This window comes from Silurus meridionalis, chromosome 2 (assembly GCF_014805685.1).
Source record: "Silurus meridionalis isolate SWU-2019-XX chromosome 2, ASM1480568v1, whole genome shotgun sequence".
NCBI lineage: Eukaryota > Metazoa > Chordata > Actinopteri > Siluriformes > Siluridae > Silurus > Silurus meridionalis.
In genome coordinates, this window is record NC_060885.1 from 22,836,924 (window position 1) to 22,863,174 (window position 26,251).

At 39.4% G+C, this 26,251-nt stretch overlaps 1 protein-coding gene across 1 annotated transcript in view; it reads right to left on the minus strand.

The window, feature by feature from the left end:
• Positions 1 to 7,212, minus strand: part of srbd1 (S1 RNA binding domain 1) — a 75,965-nt gene extending 68,753 nt beyond the window's left edge. The window contains exons 1-6 of the mRNA XM_046835722.1: positions 6,774 to 7,212; positions 6,423 to 6,687; positions 2,415 to 2,651; positions 752 to 918; positions 285 to 402; positions 53 to 191 (exon numbers count right to left, since the gene is read on the minus strand). Of these exons, the coding sequence (XP_046691678.1) occupies positions 53 to 191; positions 285 to 402; positions 752 to 918; positions 2,415 to 2,651; positions 6,423 to 6,687; positions 6,774 to 6,838 (991 nt within the window). The 5' untranslated portion in view covers positions 6,839 to 7,212. The remainder of the gene's footprint in view (positions 1 to 52; positions 192 to 284; positions 403 to 751; positions 919 to 2,414; positions 2,652 to 6,422; positions 6,688 to 6,773) is intronic.
• Positions 7,213 to 26,251: the final 19,039 nt, after the last annotated feature.

Below are 26,251 nucleotides of genomic sequence, written 5' to 3' on the forward strand. Positions count from 1 at the left end.
TATGAGTGCGTAAGTACAATGCAAATATAACAGTTATTAATAATCTTCCTACCTTGAGTGTTCGGCTGAATATATGAGTGCAGATCAAGTGTTTGTGGTGACTGTAGAAGAGCCTGGGCTCCAGTCTCTAGACCAAGCTGCTTGGCTCGTCTTGCCTTTGACAACTTGCTGCCCTTCTTATATGGTGCATACTGTAAATTCAAAATGGCACGTTTGCGAAATTCGTGAAGTAAGTAAAAAATATTTTGTGATAAAACAGTGAATACGAGTTATAGTTTCCTGACCACATGCTCCAGTTCATCAGCACTTTTGCAGTCCTTCAGAGTTTGCTCAAGTTCAGAGGTCAAACAGCCGTCTTTCTTCAGTGTTTGGATGATGGACTGGCATTTCTTTGCGACGGCGCTAAACCACACCACATTAAATGCATAAAGTACAGCATTTTAAGCCATTGAAATGTATCTCCTCATTCACTTATTGCACTAAAAATAGATCAAAAGATGTTTCATGATTTTAATGTGTCAACATGTAATTTTTAAATCTTTTCTCGGGAAAACATACAACGAGCAGTTAATGATGCAAAAAGAAATTACTGCAAGATGTTCTTTTAAGAAACATACCTATGTACCTGTACAACAGCATTTCACAATGGATGTCTGACCAAGCGCAAAACTCTTCTTTATTACCAGTACATCTGATCATGTAGAATTTTGTAGTCCTGAACATCTTCAGATTATTACAACAGCAGACTCACCAGAGTTCCTCCAAAGCGAGTTGCACGTCCCTCACAGTGTCCGCATCCAGATGGTTGATCAGCTCTTTCCTATAGCGGACAATAAACGGAAGGGTGTTCTCGTCCCGCAGGAGCTGCGCAATGTTACCACAAACCCACTGCTCCACTCCAGTTTTCTCAGTTAAAACCTTTTCGGGGGAAAAGTGTTTACACATACAGTACACACCTTTTAGAATTTGCTGTTATAATGAAGCGCATGCGCAATAATTGATCAAATCATAGTATTATCAGACACTTAAAATGACCGCTATTGCCATCGGATTCACGAGGTAGTCACCTGGAACGGTTTTCAATTCACAGCTGTGCCTTGTCAAGAGTTCGTTTCTGAAATTTCTTGCCTTCTTTTGTGCTTTAGACCAGTTTTCTTGTGCAGAGAAAAGAGTGAGTACAGAGTCAATAGCCTGATTAGTGCTTCTACAACTTTTATTAAATACTTTTTATTATGGCAAGAAACATTCAGAGAAATAAGCAAAGAGAAAAAATCCATCATTAGTTTAACAAATGAAGGTCAGTCAATCCGAAAAATCTGAAAAACTTTAAATCACAGTAAAGCACAGTAGCCAAACCATTAAATGCTATGATAAAACAGGCTCTAATGAGGACCAACCCAGGAAAAGAAGACCAAGAGCTACCTCTGCTGCAAAGGATAAGTTATAACAAATTTCCAGCATCAGGATCCACCGATTTACAGCATCTCAGATTCAAACCCTCGCAGTTCAAGTGGCAGACACATTTCAAAATTCACTGTTCAGAGGAGATTGTGCCATTCAGGCCTTTATTGTCGAACTGCGGCAAAGAAATCATTACTTCGGAAAAACAGCAAGCAAAAGACTTGCATGGGAAAGAAGCACAAGGAATGATCATTAGATCAGTGGAAAACTGTCTTTTGATCTGGTGAGTCTTTTGAGATTTTTGGTTCTAAGTGCCACGTCTTTCTTCGATGAAGAAAGGGTAAAAAGACGGTTCCTGAATGTGTGGTTTCCACTGTGAAACATGAAAGATGAGGTGTAATGGGGTGTTTTGTGCACACTTAACCATCATGGCTACCACAGCATATTGCAGCAATATACCATAATATCTCTTGTGCACTTAGTGGGACCATAATTTGTTTTTCAACAGGACACTAACCCCAAGCAGAACTCTAGGTTATGTAAGAGCTATCAGTTTAAGAAGGAGAGTGATGGAGTGGTGCATCAGATGACCTGGTCTCAACAATCACCCAATCTAAATCCAGGTGAGATAGTTTGGGATGGCCGAAGAGCGACGGAAAAGCAGCCAACAACCTCTGGGAGCTCCTTCAAGATTAACTGAAAACTATTCCAGGTGACTACCTCGTGACAATCGTGACAAACTTAAAATTTAAAAATATAAAAACTATTCTAAGTTGTTTAACATGTTGACTACATAATTCCATATTTGTTTTGTCATAATTACAATGTCCTAAGTATTAATAAACAGTGTTAAAAACAATTCAAAATTTATAACATTAAATAAGAGGGTGTGTCCAAACTTTTGGCTGGTTGTATATGAGCATTTTCTAAAAAAATTTGCCAACTAAATCCTTAAAATATCCACCACAACAAGAAAAACACAAACATCCATGACTTCAATATTAAGAACTCACCTGAATCGGGTCCCAGACCATCTGCAGTTCATCCCGTAAAGTATGCGCATACTTGTGATTGACGGCTTTGCCCTGAGGTGCACTGGTGGTCTTCTGCTTTTTCCTCACAGGCTCATCGAAGGTAAAGTCATCCACAGGTTCCTCCTTTTTCACCGTATGGAGCTGTGCACTGGATGATGGCTCTTCATGCCCAATAGCATTTGCACTAAACGCTTTGTCCATGCTGATGGACTGCCTCTGGAAAACACAGCGACCAGCAGTGTGTGGATATATATATTTATTCTCTATACCCCCTGTTCTCTACATCTGCCTCTTTCAAACCAACTACCTGCATGTCTTCTCTCACCACATCCATAAACCTCCTCGGCCTTCCTCTTTTCCTCGTTCCTGTTGGCTCCATCCTCAGCATTCTCCTACCAATATACCCCATGTCCCTCCTCTGTACATGTCCAAACCATCTCAATCTCGCCTCCCTCACCTTGTCTCCAAAACGTCCTACATGCGCTGTCCCTCTAATAAACTCATTTATAATCCTGTCCATCCTCGCCTCCCAACAAAAACATCTTCAGCTCTGCTACCTCCAGCTCCACCTCCTGTCTTTCAGTCAATGCCACTATCTCTAAACCTATATCTCTAAATATATATATAAAATTATATGTATTTGCGTTATTGTAATTGAGGGTTGTTTTTTTGTCCTTCCACTTTTTAAAGTATTTTTTCAAATCTGTTATTTCACTTTAACTTATGTTTAAAGTATTGTGCTTAACTTTTTTTTAATTCACATCTATTACTGAGCAAAAAAGATAAATAAATGAAAATCAGGCCCCAAAAGCTATTGTACTGAGATTTCTTTTTGCTGCTGCGAAAGTGCAGAACTAGTTTGAGTTTCATATATAGTTAAATTTTTCTACTTGTACTTAAGTAGAATTTCATTGAAGTAAAAGTACTTTGATTTGAGTAGAATATTTCAGTACTCTTTCCTCCTCTGTTTATTTAGATGTTTAATAAAAATGGTCAAACAGAAATGCGTGCTGTATTGATCACGCGTTTATGAAATAAAGTTCAATTGAATTTAACATCGTAAATTTTGACAGCCCTAATTAATATATTAATAAAAAACTAATTTCAAATTTTGTTACCTAATGAATGTATCCAGGCTGAACATCCACCATATAGAACACAAGCAGAGAAAAGATGATGATGATAATGATCAGGTGATCAGGAATGTTTTTGTTCTTAGTCACATCGCTGATTCCCTCTGTCTCATTCACGATAAACCCAAACTAATAATTAAACATACGTTTGCATTAAGCATCCATATTTTTCCATTCCTATGTTGATAAGAGTATTAAAAAATGAAAAGTATTGATTTAAGGTACATTTAGAACAGATGAAAATGTGCAATTAAGTTGCGATTAATTGCTCATGACAATCATGCGATTAAATATTTTATTTTAATCGAATGACAGCCCTAATGTTAATATGATGTGAGGTCCAGTTACCAGCGTGACACTAAAACTGGTAGTAGTAATGGTTACTTTTTACTTAAGTACATGTCAGAGCCCAAATATCTTTACTTTAACTTGAGTAAATAATTATAGTGAAGGATGTGTGGACTTTTGCCAACTCTGCGGTGATGATGACGACGAATTACCAAATGTTGCTTTATCTAAAAAAAAAAAGCATAATTCCATGCAGGGCAGATGTTTTATGTTATCTAACTTCGCTCTGTGTTTTACTATGGGAATTGCTTTGGGCGTGACCAACTACGGACCTATGACACCTCATCTGTCTTGACCCCTTACAATATCATTTGCGCTTTCTTCCCATGAGGGACTACATCAAGCTCTCTCAGCACATCCGGTTTCCTGCTGGTTTTTGCTAAACTGTTCAGCCATCATTGGATTTCGCCGCCAAACGCAACCAGTCATACAAGTTCGTGCTGAGCGACGTCGCAAAACTCGGTACAGTGTCCGAGTCGAGGCGCGCTATTCCTTTTTCGACCTATTGGGTATTAAATTACACGGTAAGGAATTAGTGGCATCAAGCTAACTAAGGCTTTACGTGTCAAGGCAAAGTCTTCGAAATGGCTTACTACCCTACAAATATCGATAGACTAATGTGTTGTGACGAGTCTTGATTTTCTCCGTACTCAGCTATGTCAACGGTCATCCCCCCGCCAAGGGGAATGTGTCCCAGATCAGGGATGTTGCATCCCACCCCTTGTCCATCGGGAACAGCACTCTCAGAAAAGAAGAGGATGAAGCTTTCAACCTCTGTTTACCACGCAAGCTGACACCAAAACCACCGTCACAGCCAGCGCAACAGGGCTTTGCTGCAGCCGCGACTGTGAGAGGGAGAGCGGTGGGTGCGAGGAGTGCGAGACCGGCTTTCAGCGGGCAGCATGTTGGCCAGCGTCCGAGATCGGACGGCTCGGAACCATGGGGAAAGCATTCGTTTACGCGCGCCCAAAGAGGAACAGAAGTATACAGAGGTCCTTTTTTTGCACACAGAGGCACTGCCTACGAGTTTCAAACCATTCTGTTCGGACTGTCTCTAGCTCCGAGAACTTTCATCAAATGTGTGGAAGCGGCTCTTTTACAGTTAAGGAACAAAGGGATACGAATTTTGTCGTATATAGGCGATTATCTGATATACTCCTTATCAAGAGAGCGATCGATCGGAGATGCAGAGAGCGTGGTCACGCATCTCTACAGCTTAGGATTCAGAATAAACAGGGAAAAGAGCCGCTTGAAACCCGCGCAGTGCGCGGAATATCTAGGGCTCAGTATAGATTCCCTCTACTATCAAATCACGCTGACAGAGCGGAGAATTGCATCTCTCATACAGTGTCTCTCCCGTTTTCAGACGGGGACTATGGTCCCGTTCAGAGTGTGCTTATGGATGCTGGGTTTAATGGCCTCGTAATTTCTGTAGTATATTTGGAACTTCTCATGATGAGAGATTTTCAGCGTTGGGTTACGCATCTGCGGTTGTGTCCCCGGCGACATCTCAGTCGATGGGTTAGAGTAAGTGTCAAATCGCTCTGCTAATGGAAAAATCCTGCAACTCTTCGGTCAGAGATTCCCTTGGGGGTGGTGACGTCGAGAGTTACTATGACGGCGAATGCATCCCTAGTGGGCTGGGGAGCGACCCTAATGGGCAGAGCTGTGAATGGCGTTTGGCCTCCACAGCTAATCCTGAGACATATAAACTACTTGGAGCTGTTGGCAGTGTTTCTAGCGTCCTAGTAAAAACCGACAATTCCACAGCGGTCGCTTACATCAACCAGCAGGGAGGCTTACACTCCCTCCAGTTGCATCAGTTGGCAAGAAAACTGATAATGTGGTGCGGCACAAGGTTCTTAACCATCAGAGCCACTCATGTCCCAGGCGTGTGGAACAGGGGTGCGGATTTATTGTCCTGGGGAAACCCCCTGTACGGGAAATGGAAGCTGCACACCCAAGTGGTGAAGCAGATATGGCAGAGATACGGCCGGCTGCCGTAGATCTCTTCGCCTCGCAAGAAAATGCTCAGTGTCCTCTGTACTTCTCTCTAAAGGACAAAAAGGCACCGTTGGGTGTGGACGCTTTAGCCCACCCATGGCCGAACGTCCTTCTATATGAATTGAGCTTCATTTCCCCTACTCTAGACAGAGTCAGCAAACTGGGCTTGTCACTGATTCTGATAGCGCCACGCTGGGCATCCAGATACTGGGTTGCCGAGATAGTTCAATTGCTGTCAGCCATGGCAGAAATCTCGCTACAATGATATTGTCAACCTGAGTATTAAAGGTGGGGTGGAGCCTGATCTCAGGTCGACCTGCCTGTCAAGACAGATGTGGTATCATAGGAGCTTCAGTAGTTGGTCACGGCCAAAGCGATTCCCATAGTGAAACACCTCACTCCGTTATCATAGAACCCGGGATTACATTAAGTAACCCATCATTATATTGTGCATTAATGTCCACTTATATATCTGAGATGAGAAGAATACACACAACCATACCTCTTCCTTAACCCGTACTTGTGGCACTGTTTCATCCTGAGGGGTTTCCTCTTCTGCTTTCTCGACACTCTTCTTGGCCTTAATACACCTTGGAGCTCTAGGCTTCCTCTCAACCTTTGGTTTTGGCTCTTTAGGTTTGGCTGCTCGTTTAGTAACTGCTTTCTTGTCACTTGTCTCTTCTTTCTTCCGCCTTCCTCTTCCTCTGGTTTTCTCCTCTGGCTGCCATTCCTCCGGTTCCTCCGATTCCTCCTCCTCGCTCTCTCTGCTGCATTCAAGTATTATTGCCATTTGATTACTTCTAAATAAGTGCTTTTCTAACCTCATTATAAAGTTTTAGGTGAAAATACTCACCAGTCATCGTCTGTAGTCGGTTCCTTATACTCTTTAGGGGCTACTGCTCTCCGATTCCGCAGCATCTTCCTATTGCAATGGACAGATTTATGCAATCGGAAAGCACACGTGTGCTATAAGGATCAGCCGTGTGTAGTAGTAAACAGATCAGATGCTACTGTATCACAACGTTCAAATTCAGCGCTGAGCCACCACAACTAGTTAGCATATGCATAAGAAAGCGTGCGTACTAGATATTATGTCGAGATGCTTATATTTGAATCCTGGCTGAATTGTCACTTTTTTCATTCTGAATTTGTGCAGCGAGCTGCCAGCAACCTGGACAATCTACAAACTAAATCTAAGATTCATACTGTTCAGTAGCATATCGCATATTACTGATATGTACTATTTAGTGTAGAAGTATGTAGTAGGAGTTCTTCTTCTTTCCTTCTTTCTTTCTTTGTTTATTTTTTTTTCGTCGCATTACCACCATCTACTGGAATGGAGTGTTTGCCAGACGTCCTTTTTTGTTTTCTTTACAATTTTACGACATTTGGCAGCGCATTAATACAACTAAGACTTTATTCAGGGGTCCATGAGTGGCAGTTTGGTGTGACAGGGATTTGAACTCACGACCCTCAAAATCAACATCCAGTGTCTTAACCACTAAGCTAAACCACTTTATTGTCATTGCCCAGTACACGTCCACAGCACCGAAATGCAATTTACATTCTATCAGTGCAAATAGTAGCAATTGTGCAAACTGACGAAAGTGAAAGAAAGAAAGTGCAGATACATATATAAATATATGTACAACAAGTAAATTAAAAGGCTCTGGACAGTGTAAACATGTGCATAAATAAGTACACTAAGAATATATTTGTATATAATTTAATTAGCGCAAGATGTGTGTAAGGCACAATATACAGTATATGGAGAATGTGGGATGCATATATTATACCTTATTCATACAATAAATTCTACATACACTATAGAATATGTACATTGTATGCACAAATGGTTTACAGAGTGTACATCAAGATGATATATGATATGAAGATAATCTAGGAGATACACAGTTAGGAATTCATGATTTTATACAGATATAATTATCCATAAATGGTACATAATGTACAGAGTGGAGCAGAACTGCATGAATATTACTAGCAGTTGAATAAGAATAATATATTTAACCAACAAAGATTTATAAAAAAAAAAAATCCACTTCTTTCTTGTAATATATAAAAAGGAAGAATTATATTCTACAGCAACTGTACATATACTGTATTATATATATTTATTGGTGAAATGGACAACATTAATAATCCTCGAAGAACCGTAAGTAGACAGGTCTTCTCGAATCGACTTACATTAGATTAAGCATTCATTTTGGCCGTTTTAAACATACCTTTGTGTAACTGTTTTTGATTAAAAAAAAACACGTGGTTTTGGCAGGTTTTAGTAACATTTTCGGCTCATTTTAAAAACAACAATAAAAAAAAAAAAACTGAAACTAGTCCAGGACAAAGACTACTTCGTTGCTCTTTTATCCAGTTTTTACACAAGAAACATGAACACATAAAGTTCATTTCCAATTCGACATTATCCATTCTATAATCTTTTCTTTCCTCTCCTAGGCATTTCAATATATAGATAAGTACTTCTTATTTACCTGTTGGACACATACATCTAGACAGACACAATGTAATTTATACACCAGATATTAAATACTTTAATATGGCTGTTATGGCTTGTGATGCTGCATCATTAGCAGCTTTGAATATTAAACAGTTATGAATATTAAGCGTTCCTATGCACTCCTATGCACTACTGTCATTGCTGGTTCCTAGGTTTGCGCAAGAGTACATAAAAGTGATATGTCTCAGTTGAAAATTAATTGTATTATTATTTCTTTTTACAAATGTTTAAATAAAACTATAAACCAAACAGAAACCAAACAACAATAAACCATTCTGGACATCATACACTTATTGCACTTAGGCTTTAAAAAAATATTAGTACAATTTCTCGATTGCTTGTTATAAAACAAACCACTTGCTGAGTATTTTTTTGCAAACCAGCACAGTTTGACTATTCTGTCATTAACAATCCCGCCTGTTTTTTTCTTTCACTGCAAATGTTGTTGTTGTTGATGTTGTTGCAAATGTACAAAAATGGCAGCATGAGTCCTGCCCCAATGAGCCTCTATTATCATTGATTTCAGTTCCCTTTTTTTAAACCACAAATAAATAGTAATTCATATTTAGTTTGAATTTGAAATGTATTTGTGAATGTTGACTTAATAATGATTAGCATTTGTTAAATTGCTAATGTAGAGTACATGGGACTGCTCTGCATCACATGTACCCATGATTACCTGTTTTATTTGTCATTGATGTTGCAGTATAAATGACCTGCCCCAAAGTAATTACCAACATTAAGAATTCCAAAACTTGCACTGTAGATGACAAAGGCTCTTCTTCTTTTTTCGGCTTCTCCCATTAGGGGTCGCCACAGCGGATCATCCGTCTCCAAACCGCCCTGTCCTCTACATCTGCCTCTTTTACACCAACTACCTGCATGTCTTCCTTCACCACATCTATTAACCTCCTCCTTGGTCTTCCTCTGTTCCTCCTTCCTGGTAGCTCCATCCTCACCATTCTCCTACCAATATACCCCATGTCCCTCCTCTGCACATGTCCAAACCATCTCAATCTCACCTCCCTCATCTTGTCCCCAAAACGTCCTACATGCGCTGTCCCTCTAATAAACTCATTTCTAATTCTGTCCATCCTCGTCACTCCCAACGAAAACCTCAACATCTTCAGCTCTGCTACCTCCAGCTCCACTTCCTGTCTTTAAATCAATGCCACTGTCTCTAAACCATACAACATCACAGGTCTCACCACAGTCCTATAAACTTACCCTTTCACTCTCGCAGATACTCTTCCATCACAAATCACTCCTGCTATCACTGTTAGTGTTCAGAAAGTATACAGGTTTAAAATGCATTGTTTAACTCAGACCTACTGATGGGCCAACAAATTGACAGTGAAAATATACTATATAGGCTACATATATAGGAGATTTTTAACAAAGGCATTTGTTGAACAACTAAACTAAAAGGCTAAGGAAATGAAGCTTATGAATGACTTACATTGTTGATGAGCTGCCACCAGATGGTGTGCAAAGGCAGAAACTAAATCATAAATGCTCACAAGAAATGATAGAACAAGCAGCACTGACTTCATAAAGGAAGTGAAGAGCAGAAGATCCAGAAGACTAAAAAATGTCAACTTCTTTAAAAAAGCCTTGTGTTGTATGTGGTATTATGTCAGAAAAATATTTATATTTTCAGAAAATGTCAAACATCAAAAATATCAAATCAAAACAAGTCAAATCAAATTTTATTTCTCACATACACATACATACAGGGTATGACATGCAGTGAAATGCTTTTTACGATGGTCCGGCATAAGGGAATACAATGGGGAGAAAAATAAAACAAAGAAAAAGAAGACAGATAAAGTATAAGAATGTATAAAGATATATATAAGGGTGTATATACAAAATACTGAGTTTTAGTTTAGTTTTGTGTCTGCACTTGTCATTTTGCTTTGTTCTGGGCTGTTCAGACCTTGAAGGAGGTCAAAATACAGATAAGTACTTCATATTTACCCATTGGTTGCATACAACCACACTGACACAATCTCAGTTATGCAGCTGAATTACATCAGAACTACTCTAAAGAGCCAAAAACTCTAATATGGCTGTAATGGCATGTAATGTTGCATCATATGCAGCTTTGAATATTAAATAGTTGTGTACAGGCTTTGCTGGAACATTGGATTGGAACATTCTGATCTTAAATCACTGCATTGCTAAAGCTGTCATTGCTGCTTCTTATGTTTTCACAAGGTTACACAGAAGTGATTTCATGTCTTAGTTGTAAATTCATTTCAATTAAACAATAGTTTTAGCATGTAAAAAATAATTGAATGTGGTAAAAGTTATATAGTTTTGCATCTTAGAAGAGTAAAATAAACCAAAATTAAAATTAAACCAATTACTGCACAATGTTTCTAATATCAGTCTTCTAGTTATTCTACGGTAACAATATCTTCCATTAAATAAAGTTTATAATAAGTGATTATATAATGATGACAAGCTTAAAATAAATAGCTTCAAATAGCTTGAAACATGTCTTATGATCTTTTATTTATATAGGAATGCATTTTTATGGCATGTTGGACTACAAAATGAAAGTCAAAATTGAAAGAAATATTGAAACATTGACATTAAAAAACAGTGTGTATATATATATATATATATATATATATATATATATATATATATATATATATATATATATATATATATATATAGTGTATATTCTGTATATATACGTATACTCTTTAGTTCTTTTTTATTTCTTTTTGCTTAACATGTGCTTCCATTAATAAATAAATGAAGAAAAAAGTCAATTAAAAGTTTATAGTTATCTTCATTATGTTCAGCAATTACAAGCTCAGTTCAAGCTGCATTTATTCATCACTTTACATTACTACATTATTACTGCAACTGACCAAGTAACACAGTTGGCTGTACTGCATGTGGCTTTATCTTATAATTGAGATGGTGCTGGTTAATTTATAACGTTTTAAAATGTCTCTTTAAAATAATACTAAAATCATACATGGCATTGTGAGATTCATCCCAAATGATTTATTTAAAAATGTCAGAGTTTCTGGAAAACTGCTTAGCAAAAAAAGATTTTTGGACTCATAGCTTTTTTTCCTCAGACACCCAAAAAGCGCCTACGTTATTTTAAATAACCATTGATGGTTTTATTCTTTGCTCCCCCCTCCCCCCCATCACTGCTGTATTTCTTTTTAGATAGTGATAGAGAATAACCTTGCGCTGTCTGACACCTATATTTGGCCTCTTCCTGATTAAAGCCTGTACACTGGAGAAGAGAGAAGAAGGGAGTAGGTTATGTAATTTCTTTTGTGTCGCTTCCAAAGAGAACAATTAGTGGATACACAATTATGCCTCAAACGCATTTTGTTCGACTTTGCATCCAGAATACAAAAACTGAGAGGGGAAGAGTGCGAGCAAATTGGGTGCATTGATTAAACTCTCCCAGTAAAGTATGTCCAAAAATGACGGGAAATTATGCTTGATTGCCAACATTTTCATTATTATACAATTGGCTGATGATGGTATCCAGATTTTGTATTGAGTTCTTTAAATCGTGTTTTAAAACACTTTTGAAAAATATTTGCTTTGAGGAGGAATTTATGGGGTATTAGGTGCCATACAGTAGAGAGTGAAAGATTAATTAAAAGATTTACCCTCCTGCAGTAGTGCTCTGCCCTATGACGACTTTATTAAATTACAATCAGATTACTGACGCTCCGATTACCCTAAATCAAAAATGATCAGTGGATACACAGGTTCTTATTGTGAATGAGGACAAACCAGCCCACACATCCTAGTGTTATCCAGGACACTAAACACTGTAACACAGTGAGGTCTCTGTGGAGACAGGGTGCAGAGGAGAGGACTCAAGAGAAGTCCAAACACACATTTGCCTTGTAGTGGAAGTGGATGCAAGAGGCACAACGACCTTTCACTGGCACTCATACTGTTGCAGGTTAAAAAAGAGTTCATTAAGCACAGAATATTGTCACAACGAGTAGCAATAAGCTAATAACCTTTCTTTTGCCACTGATCAGTCGTGTTCAGCAATAGCCCAATGTTAATAAATTGTAAAAGCATAAACATGATTAAACATTGTACGGATGGTAAGATTCACTGATGCATCGATGCATTGGCATAAAAGTGTTAAAATAATTATTAGTAGATGTGATATACTTTTATTATTAAGAAAGTAAACAATAATTTGTGATCAATATGTGATATGTTGATTGATTTCACCTCAATAAACTGTTAATATAGATTAACATGGCAGAGGTAGAGCTGCATCTTCCTGGAGACAGAACAGCTAAAGAACATCTGATTATTTATGCATGCATTTTTGTATTAAAATGCCTGTTTGTAAAAGAGCCATGTGTTAGAAGTCGGAAGGCACATAAGTAAATTTATGATTTGTTGTCTGTCCGAACAAAGAAATAAAAGTGCACTAGCTGAACCATTTTGAATTGCATAACATCATATTTTTTCAATATCAGTTATGTTAAATCAAATCGGATCGCACTGCATCTTAATGGGGGGAATCATACTGCATTGCATTGGTAGCTGCTTCATACGTATCTTTCATTTATTGTATTGTTGGTTATGCATCGAGATGCGAATCATAACGGTCTCAGTTATAGAGATAGACATCGCTACAATATTGAAAGGTTTTTCTCATAGTTATCATCAAGGTGTTTTCACAATCGTTTACAGTTTATGTTGCATTGTTTTTTATACTTTTAAATATTTTGTGCATGTATGTGTAATTGTCTATCCTGTCAACAAGCTTCCTTTTAACATTGGTGGCATTATAACTACTTTCTATATGCATTATATATTTTTTACTTGAATGACTACTTAAATATCTAGTGCAAACACAATAAATATCTATGCTTATTTGTTTTTCTGAAATTTTCTTCTCATATTGTGTCACCCTGTCATTGTAAAATATTTAGTCACTAACTACAATTTTAATAGAATAACATTTATAATAATAGGACAAATTTTAAAAATGCATTAGCATTTTCACATATACTTTTACAAGCAGAGTCTTGCTTAGTCTGCCATAATTCTAATTTGTTCTGCTACTATTTGAAAAATTGTCACTTTTACTCACAACGCTTGATAATTAATGATCTGCATAAATAAAAGTATTGCTATTAATGAGAGCACTTGTGTTAGGGTTCCTTTAAAATGTCTCTTTGAGGTTTTGGTGCAGTCCTCAACAGGCTGAAGAGCTGAAGAGTCAGATAATGAGTTGGTTAATTGATGCATGACCGATCCACTTGGTGCATTTTGGGAAATAGTGTTTGTTGCCAATTCCACTACAGACATGACAGAGAAAGAAACACTAGACCTAGACCTAGACATGAACATTATTCTTTATATTTTCAGACTAGACTTTTGGACTGATGGTATTTTTATTCAGTATCCTGGCAAAATTGCAATAGAATGAATGTATTGATAGAGACTTCAAAGCAAAGAGGAAGACCTTTGTAAGTTAATTTGGATAAGGGTCTCTGCCAAATATCATAAATGGAAATAAAAATGAAAATAAAAAACATGAGGGTGCAGTAATGAAACTGAATCCTCTAAAAAACCTTTTGTTAAATTTGCCAAAGCAAAAAAATAACAAATCTTTTTATTTTGTATTTTGACTTTGACTGTGGCCAGTCCTTGACTGCCATGAACACTTTTGTAATTATCTCATACCCAATATCCCATAAAATATAATTTGCAACATGGAACTCACATTTCTTTCCTTTACATATACATAGCTTTGAAACTTGGAAAGGAAGTGGATCAAGAATTCCCCAATATTTCCTGAAGTATGTCACTGATCAGGCAATGGAAAGCTTTTGTAGTGCAGAAAAGTCCATATGGTATTACACATGACTCATGCTCTTTGTCTGGTTCTCTGTTGGTTTGCACAATGTGAAAATCTGGATTAGTGAAAACATGGGCATTTTAGAACTGAATATTACTGTAATTTCCATTAAACTGCTAGTAGGGGTGACCCTAAATAGTCAAAGATTCGATGCTTTGAGAGGAGCCTGATTCGACTACCAATCTCACAGTCAAATCTTCACAGAGGTGTTATGAAATGAGGATGCCATTTTGGTTATATGGGGGGGCTCAATGTCTGTTTTCTATTATATTATACAGACTATATTATTATTATTACAGCCTACTTACATCCCAAGTGTCTAAAGGAGCGTTACAGAAGGTCTTTTCTCCCTGCTGCTATTAGACGTTACAATCAAAGCTTCTCCCAGTAAACCGGTCACCATAATACACACTGTTATTACTGTTTAACTGTGTAATAACATTACCTGTGTGCAATATGGCCTGCAACATGTGCAATATTACCTGCAATACGTGCAATACCACCTGTGTGCAATACTACCTGCAATACATACTTTTTTCCCTTATTTGTATTTATACATTGTACTGTGTATATACTCTATATTTTAGTATGTGTATATTCTTTTTATATATTTGCATTTATTTTTATTTCTTTCCATTGCTGCTGTAACAAAGAAATTTCCCTACTGTGGGACGAATAAAGGTATATCTTATCTTATCTCATGACAATGCTTTAAATAAAAATGTGAAAAGAAAAAAGCTTTAGATAAATATTATTAACATGCGTGAATAAATGCAATCCCCCGTGACAGATTGAAGTTTTACTTTCCATTATCCGTGACCGACACAGGAGCATCTTGGTGTTAGGGACTTAAATATTTAAAAAATGTCTTATAGATTCTCTGAAGGAATATTCTTTTGATTGTTTTTCGGTGTACCGAGGCGCTGTACTTAGAGCGCGCTCACACGGGCAATTTGGCCGATTTTTTTGATTTGCCGACATGTGAAATGCAAATCCTGTCTGCAGTGTGGCCTTTCTACAATTATTTTGTTATCTTTTAAGTTTATTGATCAGAAATACATTTTCTTTTATAACTTTTGTGTGATGTTTTGTACATCTTGGCCTTAAAATGTTTATTTCGTGAAATCATCATCGTCCAGACCCCCACCCCAACACACACACACACACACACACACACACACACACACACATGATTCAAATATTAGTCGACTTTTGATAATTCTAATTTAACTATGTAAATCCTTAGTCAGGGACACCCCTACCTGCTATAGTCAAGCTATAGACAATGTTTGTCTACTTTCCCACAAAGAAGAATCTCACTAATGTTGTGGATAGAGAGGGACAAAGGTGGCCTTTTTGAAAGTTCTCGTTAATGATTTTGTATTTTTTGACATGGGATTGATGCAATTACAGGGCAGAGAGCTGCCTGCAGTAACTTCAACAGCACAGTCATAGGTTTTGTACAGAGGCAAACCATTTGCTTTAGCTTTGCCAAAGACTTTGTAAATTCTTGGTCTACTTGTGGAATTTCCTGAGGTTGACTCTGCAAGAAGGGCAGAGGCATTTTGAGGCACTTGGTATGGCAATGTACAGACCAGCAATTGATCTCTCAGTGTTTTGGGAGGCTGAACTTTGACGTGTAGTTTGTTGAGGAGGCATGGACAATGACATTACCATTAATTCTGGAGTGCTTGTAGCCCTGAAACAATCGAGAAACCTTTCTGAAAGTCTTATCCTAATATTAATAGAAAAGGTCTGATAGAATAAGTACTTGCAACTCAATATAAAATTGATTATGACTTCACAGCGGATTCGGATCACACATAGTGGACTGTGGAACCTTTGATGGAGCATGAGAATAGCACTGGGCTCTCACAGCAGAACCATAGTATCTCCCTAATAAACATAGCTAATTACATAGCAGTGAGCTTAGCTTGACTGATTTGGGTGAGACTGTGGGTTCTATGGCTGGGTTCACCTCTATGCCTTTCACTCTGGAGTTAGTCTAGTCAAGTGTAGAGGTCAATACGGAATGCCTGGGACACTTAATCATCTCAGCATGGTCATCTCATTAAGTCAAAGCCTTTACATAAGTCACAACAATTGTGCATCAAGCTATTCACTATGAAATGAAAGCAGTGGACATGATCAAAAATAGAAAAGTAATGCGAATGATCAAAAATTGTTGAAAATGCTCTATGAAAAGCATTTGATTAGCACTCCTTGATTGTAAACCACTGTAGCCCAGGTAAGTGCTTGAATATTCAATATTCAAACAGTGTGAGTATAATACGTTTTGAGATTATGCTTTGCCTAAAAAAAAATACAGAGCATTTCAGCATAAGTTCTTTGCATTGAGCTGAGTCAGTTGCATATTTATTCAGGTGGAAGACTAGCTGTAGAACATAGTGAGAAGACCAGCATGATGGTTAACTGTATCTTGGCAATGCTGACTGCTCCCAATCAGTCGTCCTTGACCTGCTAGTGCCTGTTTCCATTTTAGGATACATACTGCATTCAGGCTAAAGGTTGAAAATGCTGTCAGGTGTCAAAAAGGCTTGCAGTTGCAAATAACGCTTCACTAAAAAAACAGACAGGCAAGCATACCAAAATCAGTGGGCAGAACCGTAAACAAGAAACAGGCAGAAGCAATCAGCAGAGATTACAGAGCAAAACTAGAATCAGGAAAACGGGAAACAAAAAACAATATCATCAACCAGAGAATTGCAAACTGTAAACAGAGGCTTGGTATGTCAGGTATGGAACACCTGTTTGCTTGTCTTCTGTGCCAATAAGAAATGTCTAGTTTAAAATAAGTTTTTACACAAAAAAGATGGGAAAAGGACTAAATATACTAAATGGAATAAATATATTCATAAATAGATTGCTTTGGGGAATGTAAGAAACTACTTTATTTTTATTCAAATATATTGCTTAATCAATTAATTTTTATTAACTGCTTTATCTTGTTCATGGTTGTGGACAGATCTGTAGCCAATCCTGGCCTCACACCTAGGGACATATTAACATAGATTGCATGTTCCTGTACAGTGGGATGAAATCACAGAACTTCAAGTCAAGTCGAGAAGTTTTTTTTTGTCATTTCTACCATATATACAGTAGCTGAAAAAATGGATTGAAATGAGTAATGAGTGTGTGTTGAGTTCAGGTTGCACAGTTCAGTAACACACAGTTCACTGAGTGTGTGTGTTATGTATAGTTCAGTTCTGTGGTAAGGGGCCTAATAGCTTGAAGAAAAACTGTTGCACTGTCTGGATGTGAGGCCCGAATGCTTCGGAACCTCTCTTCTGATCGCAGAAGGGTGAATAATGTCTGAGGGATATGTGGGGTTGTCTACAATGCTATTGGCTTTGCAGATGCAGCGTGTGGTGTGAATGTCCGTGATAGAGGGGAGAGAGAATCCAATTATCTTCCAGCTGTCCTCATTATCCTCTGTTGGGTCTTGTGATCCTAGACTGTGCACGTTCCAAACCAGGTGATGCAGCTGCTCAGGATGCTCTCGATAGTCCCCCTGTAGAACATGGTTAGGATGGGGGAAGGAAGATAGAGGAAGTAGAGATGCTGCTGGGCTTTCTAAGTGATCGAGCTGGTGTTAAGTGACTAGGTGAAGTTCTCCACCAGATGTACACCAAGAAGTTTGGTGCTCTTGATGATCTCCACAGAGGATCCATCGATGATCAGTGGAGAATGTCCACTCTGTGCTCTCCTGAAGTAAACAACCATCTCTGGTTTTGTCAACGTTCAGAGACAGTTTGTGAACGCTGGATGCCCTGCCGCATGCGCCAGGTGTCTCCGCTGTCCTAGAAGTGACTGTGGATTCTCTTGGCGTGTGCGTGCTTCGCCTCTTTGATGGCACGAGACCATTTGGCCCTTGCTCTTAAGGTCGTCTTGCCCCCTGATCTGAAGGCGGTGTATCTAGATTTTAGCAGCGCACGAACTTTTGCGGTCATCCACGGCTTCTGGTTGGAGCGTGTAGCGATGGTCTTGAAAATGGTCACATCATTAACGCACTCGCTAATGTAGCTGGTCACTGATTATATAGACTCCTCCAAGTGGATGGAAGTCTTATCCACTGAACTTGGAGGAAACCCACAGAACAATGAAGAGAACAAGCAGAAATAAACACAGATAGTAACCCAAGCTCAGTAACAAGCCCAAGACCTGTGGGGCAGAAAGCCTACCCATTGGTCATGTGCCAACCTTTTCAATAAAAAGTGGAATTGATTACAGTTGTTAATATTGTGCCACTTCACAGCTCCAGGGTCTGTGTTTTGCCTAGCTTTTAATGAGTGTGTGGATATGTGTGTGTATCGTGCATTCTGATGGACCGGCATCCCATCCAGAGTGTATTCAGTGTTCCTTGTCCACCATGACCCACACGTCTGGCAAATCAGCATATAAACTTGTAATGTTTTATTAGAAATCAGTGGATAAGACTTTGACTTGGGCTACTGCTAAAATTGAGCAAGGTACTTAACCCTCAACTGCTCAGCTTTATAAATTAAGAAAAATGTAAGCTACTTATTAAAAAAGCGTGTCTATTAAATGGCATCCATGTAAATGTATGTGATTTTATACTGATTAAATGACTGGTTCTAAAGCTACATTCATGCAGTAAAATGCAGTGACACTAATGAGAGACTATTCATTTATGATGAGAGCTGCCACCTCCAGCAACATGAGACACAGCAACTATTGGTGAGGAGATGTGGGCATGTCCCATAATGCAACAAAGTTAAGAAAAGTTAACTTGATGCAAATTTCTGCAGGAAGTAAACAGTAGAGTGCATGTGATCCATCTTCTTGTTTTTAAAGTAGAAAACTAGTTGTGATACCCTCTGATAAATTACTATGGCAAGCAGTAGTAGGAACACCTATTAGCAATTCCATAGTACAGCATCTGGCCACTTGTATTGCTGCGCACGTGAACATGGCATCAGAATTAGATCCACATACAGACAAAACGCACATCACTGAGCCTTAAATGGGACACATAAAATATTTTTAGAGACAAAATCTCATAAATTATTTTGGATATAAAATTCTTTTTTCAATAATGAGAATTTGTGTTCCATCATAAATAAGCAGTGCTATTTTTCTAATCTCACTAGGTCTAAGGCTATGCAAATGCGAAGTGGTGCAAAGGCTATTAAAGTAATTATTAACAAACTCTCACTACTGACACATTGCATTCACTGTTGCTCTGAATACCAGGAGAACCACATTCGGAGACCTCAGGAGACCTTCTGAGTGTGATTATGATCCCAGAGGTTTTACACAGTTTATTTGTCCTTTCAGCTTCCAAGTGAGCTATAAATTAAAAAGTAGACTGCTTAGTTAAAGCCCTGTGCTAAATTAAGTTGTTTTAACAACCCCAATTCCAAAAAAAATTCAGAATTAAGGATGGGCAGAGCTTTACCAATCTGTAAAAGACTATGTTTACAAATTGTGCAACAATTTCTGAATAATGTTCCTGTTGGATGCCAGTAATCTTGGGGCCCTCAGGTGGCACTGCATTTAAAACAGTCATAATTCTGTGATGGAAATCGGGTTCCCTGGTGGTCTAGTGGTTAGGGTTCTCTCGCTCTCACCGCCGCAGCCTGGGTTCGATCCCCGGTCAGGAAACCGAAACCAGCCATTAGGGTTGCACAAGCCAGTGCACTCTTAGTGCCGGTCCCAAGCCCGGATAAATGGGGAGGGTTGTGTTAGGAAGGGCATCCAGTGTGAAACATGTGCCAAATCGAACATACGGATCATGAATACGGATGATCTGCTGTGGCGCCCCCTAATGGGAGAGGCCAAAAGAAAGTTTGTTCTGTGATGGAAATCAATGCAAAGTCACTCTGGGCCAAAGCTATTTTAAAATGTACTGTGGCAAAGTGAAAAAACCATGTCCTTATTTTTTTCCTTAAAATTGTAAATACAGTATTCTCAGTTTAAACATATATGTTGTTTAGTTTTATTGTAAGTAGAATATAGATTTTTGTTGTATTTAATGCAATTAGTCAAAAGAGTGTTTTTATAGACATGAAAAATGATTGTGTATGTAAGTTTAATTGTCAGAGACTCTGCTTTGCAAGAATAAACAAATTCATTGTCATAATTAAAACCTGAATTTCTATTTTAAGCTAAAATAGCCTCTACATTTCATTTCGTCCTCCCACACATCCACACAAAGTACACAAAGCAACTGGTTAGGACACTTCTGATAACACATGATGGCGCCGCAGATGGCAGCCTCGGCACGACTCTCTCTGTCTCACATTGTCTGTATTGTCTGTATTGTCTTGTATAGTCTGTTTTTGTCTTGTCGTGTCTGTTTTGTCATGTATAGGTTTTTATTAATATCTGTACTTTTAGGTCCCCTGGTGGTCTAGTGGTTAGGGTTCTCTCGCTCTCACCGCCGCAGCCTGGGTTCGATCCCGGTCAGGAACCATCCCCAGCCACTTTCAGTGCCGGTCCCAAGCCCGGATAAATTGGGGAGGGTTGCGTTAGGAAGGGCATCCAGCGTAAAACATGTGCCAAATCAAAACATGCGGAGGATCCGCTGTGGCGACCCCTAACGGGAGAAGCCGAAAGAAGATATATATATATATATATTAATATCTGTACTTTTGAGAGTAACAAACAGCTGGAACCAAATTCCTTGTGTGTGTCAACACACTTGGCTAATAAACCTGATTCTGATTCTGATGATTCTGATTCTGATAATTGTAAATGTTTATTAATGCATGACTTTCATTTCATTTTCATTATCTTTAAAATCATTCCTCAGGTTAAACAGAGGACATGTGTGATTAATATACTCAGGAATTCAATAAAAAATATGACCTAATAGTATAAATAGATTAATAAGAACAGATATATTCAGACATGTAATGTAATCTTAAAGCATACATGTCACGCTTTAATCAAGTGTTGGAAACCAGAATATGAATAGGACGTTTATTAGCCTTGGGAAACAAACAGAAGCTAGGAAGCAGCATGTACCAGAAAACAGGTATATTCCAAAACACAGGTAGTCCAGGGATGCTCGCCAGAATGAACCGTAGATCGGACGGTGAGTGAGTGCGAAAGGGGGGTCCTTATAAAGGGAGGGTTGTAGATTGGAGACAGGTGAAGGTGATTAGTATGAAGGCAAGGCTCTGCGAGTGTGCTCAGTGCCGAGGCGGGGCGTGACCGGTGGTTCCCTCACAATACATTAGAAATGTTTCTATTCACATATTCCTAAGAAGATAGGGTCAGAGTGCAGGGTCAGTCACAATAGGGTGCCAAGTGGAACAGATAAGCTTAAGAGTCTTGCTCCACTTAACCCCTAGCCTTCTGATAAGTGACTCTTATCCAAATTTAAATGGGAATTCCAATTGACAGTACATCTTCAAATCTAAACAGGACTGGTTTTGCCATATTCCAACAATAATAAATAATAATAACCACAATAAGTAATAAGTAACCAGTAATAATTACAGTCATCACAATTAAGTCCATCCACTTGAGTTTCCTTATGTTATACCAGAAATACAAAAAAATGCTTAAAATTCAATCCTGTTTGTATTTTTACTGTAAAAATGTAGAGATGTAGATTACTATTGGGGAGGTGGTAGATCAGTGTTTAGATTTCTGATCAGAGGCTTGTGCAGTTCAAATCCCACCAGCAAGCTGCCACTGCTGAGCCCTTGAGCAAGAAATACTTAACCCTCAACTTCTCAGCTGTACAAAGTAATTGTAAGTCCCTCTGGACAAGAATGTCTGCCAAATGTCGTAAATGTAATAGAAAATGCTTCCATGGTTTCATTACTCTTTTTTTTCTAGGCAGTTTTACTACTGGGCAAGTGTGTGTAGTTTTTTGGGGTAAGAAAGAGATACATATTTGTCCTTTTGTCTTTTTTTTTAAACTCCATCTCTTTGTGTGACTATGTGCTACAGCTTGCATTCTCTGTTTTGGAAATGTGAATTTGAAGGAAGTCGCCAGCTCTGAACTGGCAGTTCCTCCCATTTCCTCCTGCTTTGTTTTCTTTTTCAATGTAAGAATCAGAAATATCTGAATCAGCCAATCCAAAAATGAAATCTTTGTAGTTGGGGAGTGAATGGAAGTCTGCTTTTCGTTCGCAACCTACTGACTATGGGAAGGAAGAGGCTCACAAAGACTCAAGGGTTGTTATGGTTGAGATGTGCACGTTTGCCCTGGAGCAGCTCCACGTTTGGGCTTGTAGCTGTGTATAAAAATTCCCTGAGGAAAAACGAGCAGGAAAAAGAAGTCCCTTGTTGTTAAATTGTTTTTGTTATTTTCAATAATTTCTCTTCCAGAGTTTCTCTTTTTAGCCCGTATTTAGAGCCAGGATAAATAGGAATTAGGCAGAGGCTTGTTCTCACCGGCCTTGCTTAAGAGCTTCCACCAAACTCTGTGCCTGAAAAATACCACCAAATCCATGGGGTACGGAAGGATAGGGTAAAATTGGATCTGAATCTGATTATCTGAAAATCTGATTAAATAATTAGAAGTCTGATGAAACAGTTATAAAAAATGGAATTAAACTATTACAGGAAAATCATGTACAATAGCATTATAAGGTTTAAGGGGGACAAGGGACATTTCATATCCTAGTTATCCAATACACTGTATTTATACAATATACTAATTTCAATAAAAAATAACAAACTGTGATTATTCTTATAAATGACAAAAGAAAAAAAAAACAGGATTAAATTATAAAACATCAAAAACCTTTGAATTTAAACAAATTTGTTCCTTGGTCTTTGCGTAAACGCATCAAACTAGTGTGATGTGGGATTTCCATTTTCACAAATGGCTCCAGCATACTTACCTTCATAAACACATAGGGGGAAAAAAACGACATGGGACGTGAGACATGCGTCATAGTTCAAACAGAACAAGGACAATAAAGGGGACAATAATAAAAAAAACACAAAGAGGAGGGGTGGTTTGGCTAGACCAACGTCCAGCAGACATCACAGTAATGAATGACTCTACAGACAACACAAGGAGGAAAATGTCTGGGGTGTGTGCTTGGGTGCCTATTAGCATTCGGCGTTCCCACAGGTTAAATGAGGTCATGGTCCACTCTGACCCCTTTTTACAATAAGGTCTTCAGCAAAGTTTAAACGATTTTTCACACTTACATTTTTCACATCATTGAATCCAGTCAGAAATCCTGAAGCACAAGACCGGATGCTCCTTTTAAACATATTTAAACTAGCTGAGGAGGACCTGCAGGAGATCACATGCTACACTGCTGCTAAATTACAGCTAGTAAAGTGCTGCCCTTCTTTACAGAACACAAAGCCAACGGGCGATGAAATATATAATAAATCAAGAACTATATTAGTAAAAATTTCCTTGTGGCTCTTTTTATTTTTTGTTTTTGTGTTTTCTCTTTTGAGTGGTGTTTCTTGTGATGCGCTTTAACAGTTTCTCTCAGTTGCTGTGGAGCATTTCTTGAATCATTTCTTGAATCAAGAGGCCACCAGAAGAAGACAGATTTCATTCCGGCGAACTCTCTCCAGATCTCCTGGGAGCAGCGCAACCATAGCATCCAGCCCGAGAGGGGCTGGGTGAGTGAAGGAAAACCAGAGGGGATAATGTGAAGTCTTTTGCGTCGCAAACAGGTCCATTTGTGTTCTGTAAAACTTCCTCCATATCTGCTCACCACTTCTGGGTGGAGACTCCGTTCTCCGGACCTCAGCCCTCGCCTCGAAAGGGCATCTGCTCCCTGGTTTAGGCACCATGGAACGTGTACTGCCCTCACCAAGATCAGCTTTCCTTGGGCCCACAGGAGTATCTGATGTTCCAGCTTGTATAGGAGGTAAGATCGCAGACCACCTTGATGGTTGATGTAGGAGACCACAGATATGTCCGCACGGATCAGCACATAGTGGCCTGTCAGGTCTGAGAGGAAATGTCTCAAAGCCAGAAGCATGGCAAGCATCTCTAGGCAGTTGATGTGCCATAGAAGATGAGGCCCTTTCCATAGACCATGGGCGGAGCGGGCACTCATGACTGCCCCCCACCCCACGAGGGATGCGTCTGTCGTTAATGTTATCGTTATCGCTGCATGACCTTGATTGTGCAGAGAGGGTCCTATCTGGGGGAACCTTCTGTCCCTGAGCCACCACTAAACGGGTCTTATGGGCAGGAGGTCAAGTGGTACCACGTTAGACTCAGCTGCCATTAAACCCAGCAGTCTTTGAAACTGACCTTCTCTCACTCTCTTGACGGCTGTGAGTATTGATTTAACTTGAGCAGGAGAAAACTGCGCCCGCATAACGGTTGAATCCCACACTATGCCTAGATAGCTGTTTCTCTGTACTAGAGAAAGTACACTTTTCTGGGTGTTCAGTCTTACCCCCAATTCTTTAATAGTGGTGAGAACGACCTCTCAATGCTGGACCATTGACCGCTCTAATTGAGCTAATATCAACCAGTCATTGATATAGTTCAATATATAAATGCCCCGGAGTCTCAGAGGAGCTAGAGCTACATCCACACAGAGTGCAAGGCCAAATGGAAGGACCCAATATTGGTAAGCTTCGGCCCTGAAAACAAACCTTAGGAACCTCTTATGTAAGAGAAGGATGGATATGTGGATGTAGGCGTCCTTTGATCTATCATGACAAACCATACCTCTGACCTTATTTGGGACACAACCTGTTTCAAGGTGAACATCCTGAACCTAAACCTGATTACTCAGCGGTTCAGCTGACACAGATCCAAAATAAGATGAATCCCCTATACGTCTTGGGAACTATGAAGTACCAGCTGTAAAACCCAGACTCTCTGTCTAGCCGAGGGACCACTTCGATGGCCTGCTTTTTTAAGAGAGTATTCACGTCTTCTTGGCGAGACCCTAACTGAATCGTGTAGCCTCTCTCTACAGTATGCAAGACCCATTGAGACATGTCTGGCAGGTGTTTGCAGGCTGTCAGATAGTCTTTTAAGGGAATCAGTCTCGAGAGACTGACTTCCTATGTGCCTAGAGTCCCAGGGACAGTGCCCTGAGGCTGCTCTAGCAGCCTCCTGAGAGGCGTCAAGCCTTCCAAATCCGCTATGTTTAAAATCAGGGAGACACTTGCTGGAGATCTCTGTGCCCTGAAACACCTTATGTGTCAGGGTTAACGAGCCGAGCTCCTGAGCATGCAGAGGAGGGACAGGCACCATATAATAAGGTTAACTTCCTAAAAGGGGCATCCAACAGAAAATCTCTCTCCCTGTCAGAGCCACAGGTGCCTTTTAGTGGCTACCAGGGCTGACATGGACCCGCCTAGCGGTCTCTTTGGTTGCCCTGAGAGCCAGGTCTGAAGCACAACGCAGCTCTAAGACATTGTTATCGGCCACACTCACTCCCACATCTAGCTTTCACAGCAGGTCAGCCTGATAAGCCTGCAACACAGCCATGGTGTGCAGGCAGAGAGCAGCTCGACCCCCTGCCATGTAAGCCTTGCCAACCAAAGCCGAGGAGGTCTGAAGGGGCTTGGTGGGCAATACCGAGGACTTGACGGACCTTGAGGATCATCCCATAACCACAGAAATGGGGCGAATATGGGCTGCTCCAGGATCTGTATCTGGTGTGCAGGTCCAGGAAAAAGGCAGACCCTGGCGCAGAGGTAGAGGGGCAGGTCGCAGAAAACACTCTGCGGATGCTGTTTCTGCTCTTCAGCTGGCCAAGTGAGATCCAGCTTGGCAACAACACGAGTCACTGCCTCTAGCAGCTCCTTGAGATGGACTGGCTGTGAGGGAATGTCAGCAGGTTCGCCAACATCTACTCCCTCCCCTACTAGGAGGAAGAGAGGTGGAGCACAGTGCTCTCTTCAGAGGGGAAAGAAACTACCAAAAGGCATGCTTCTGAACCCATGGATCTGGCAGGTGGGAAAT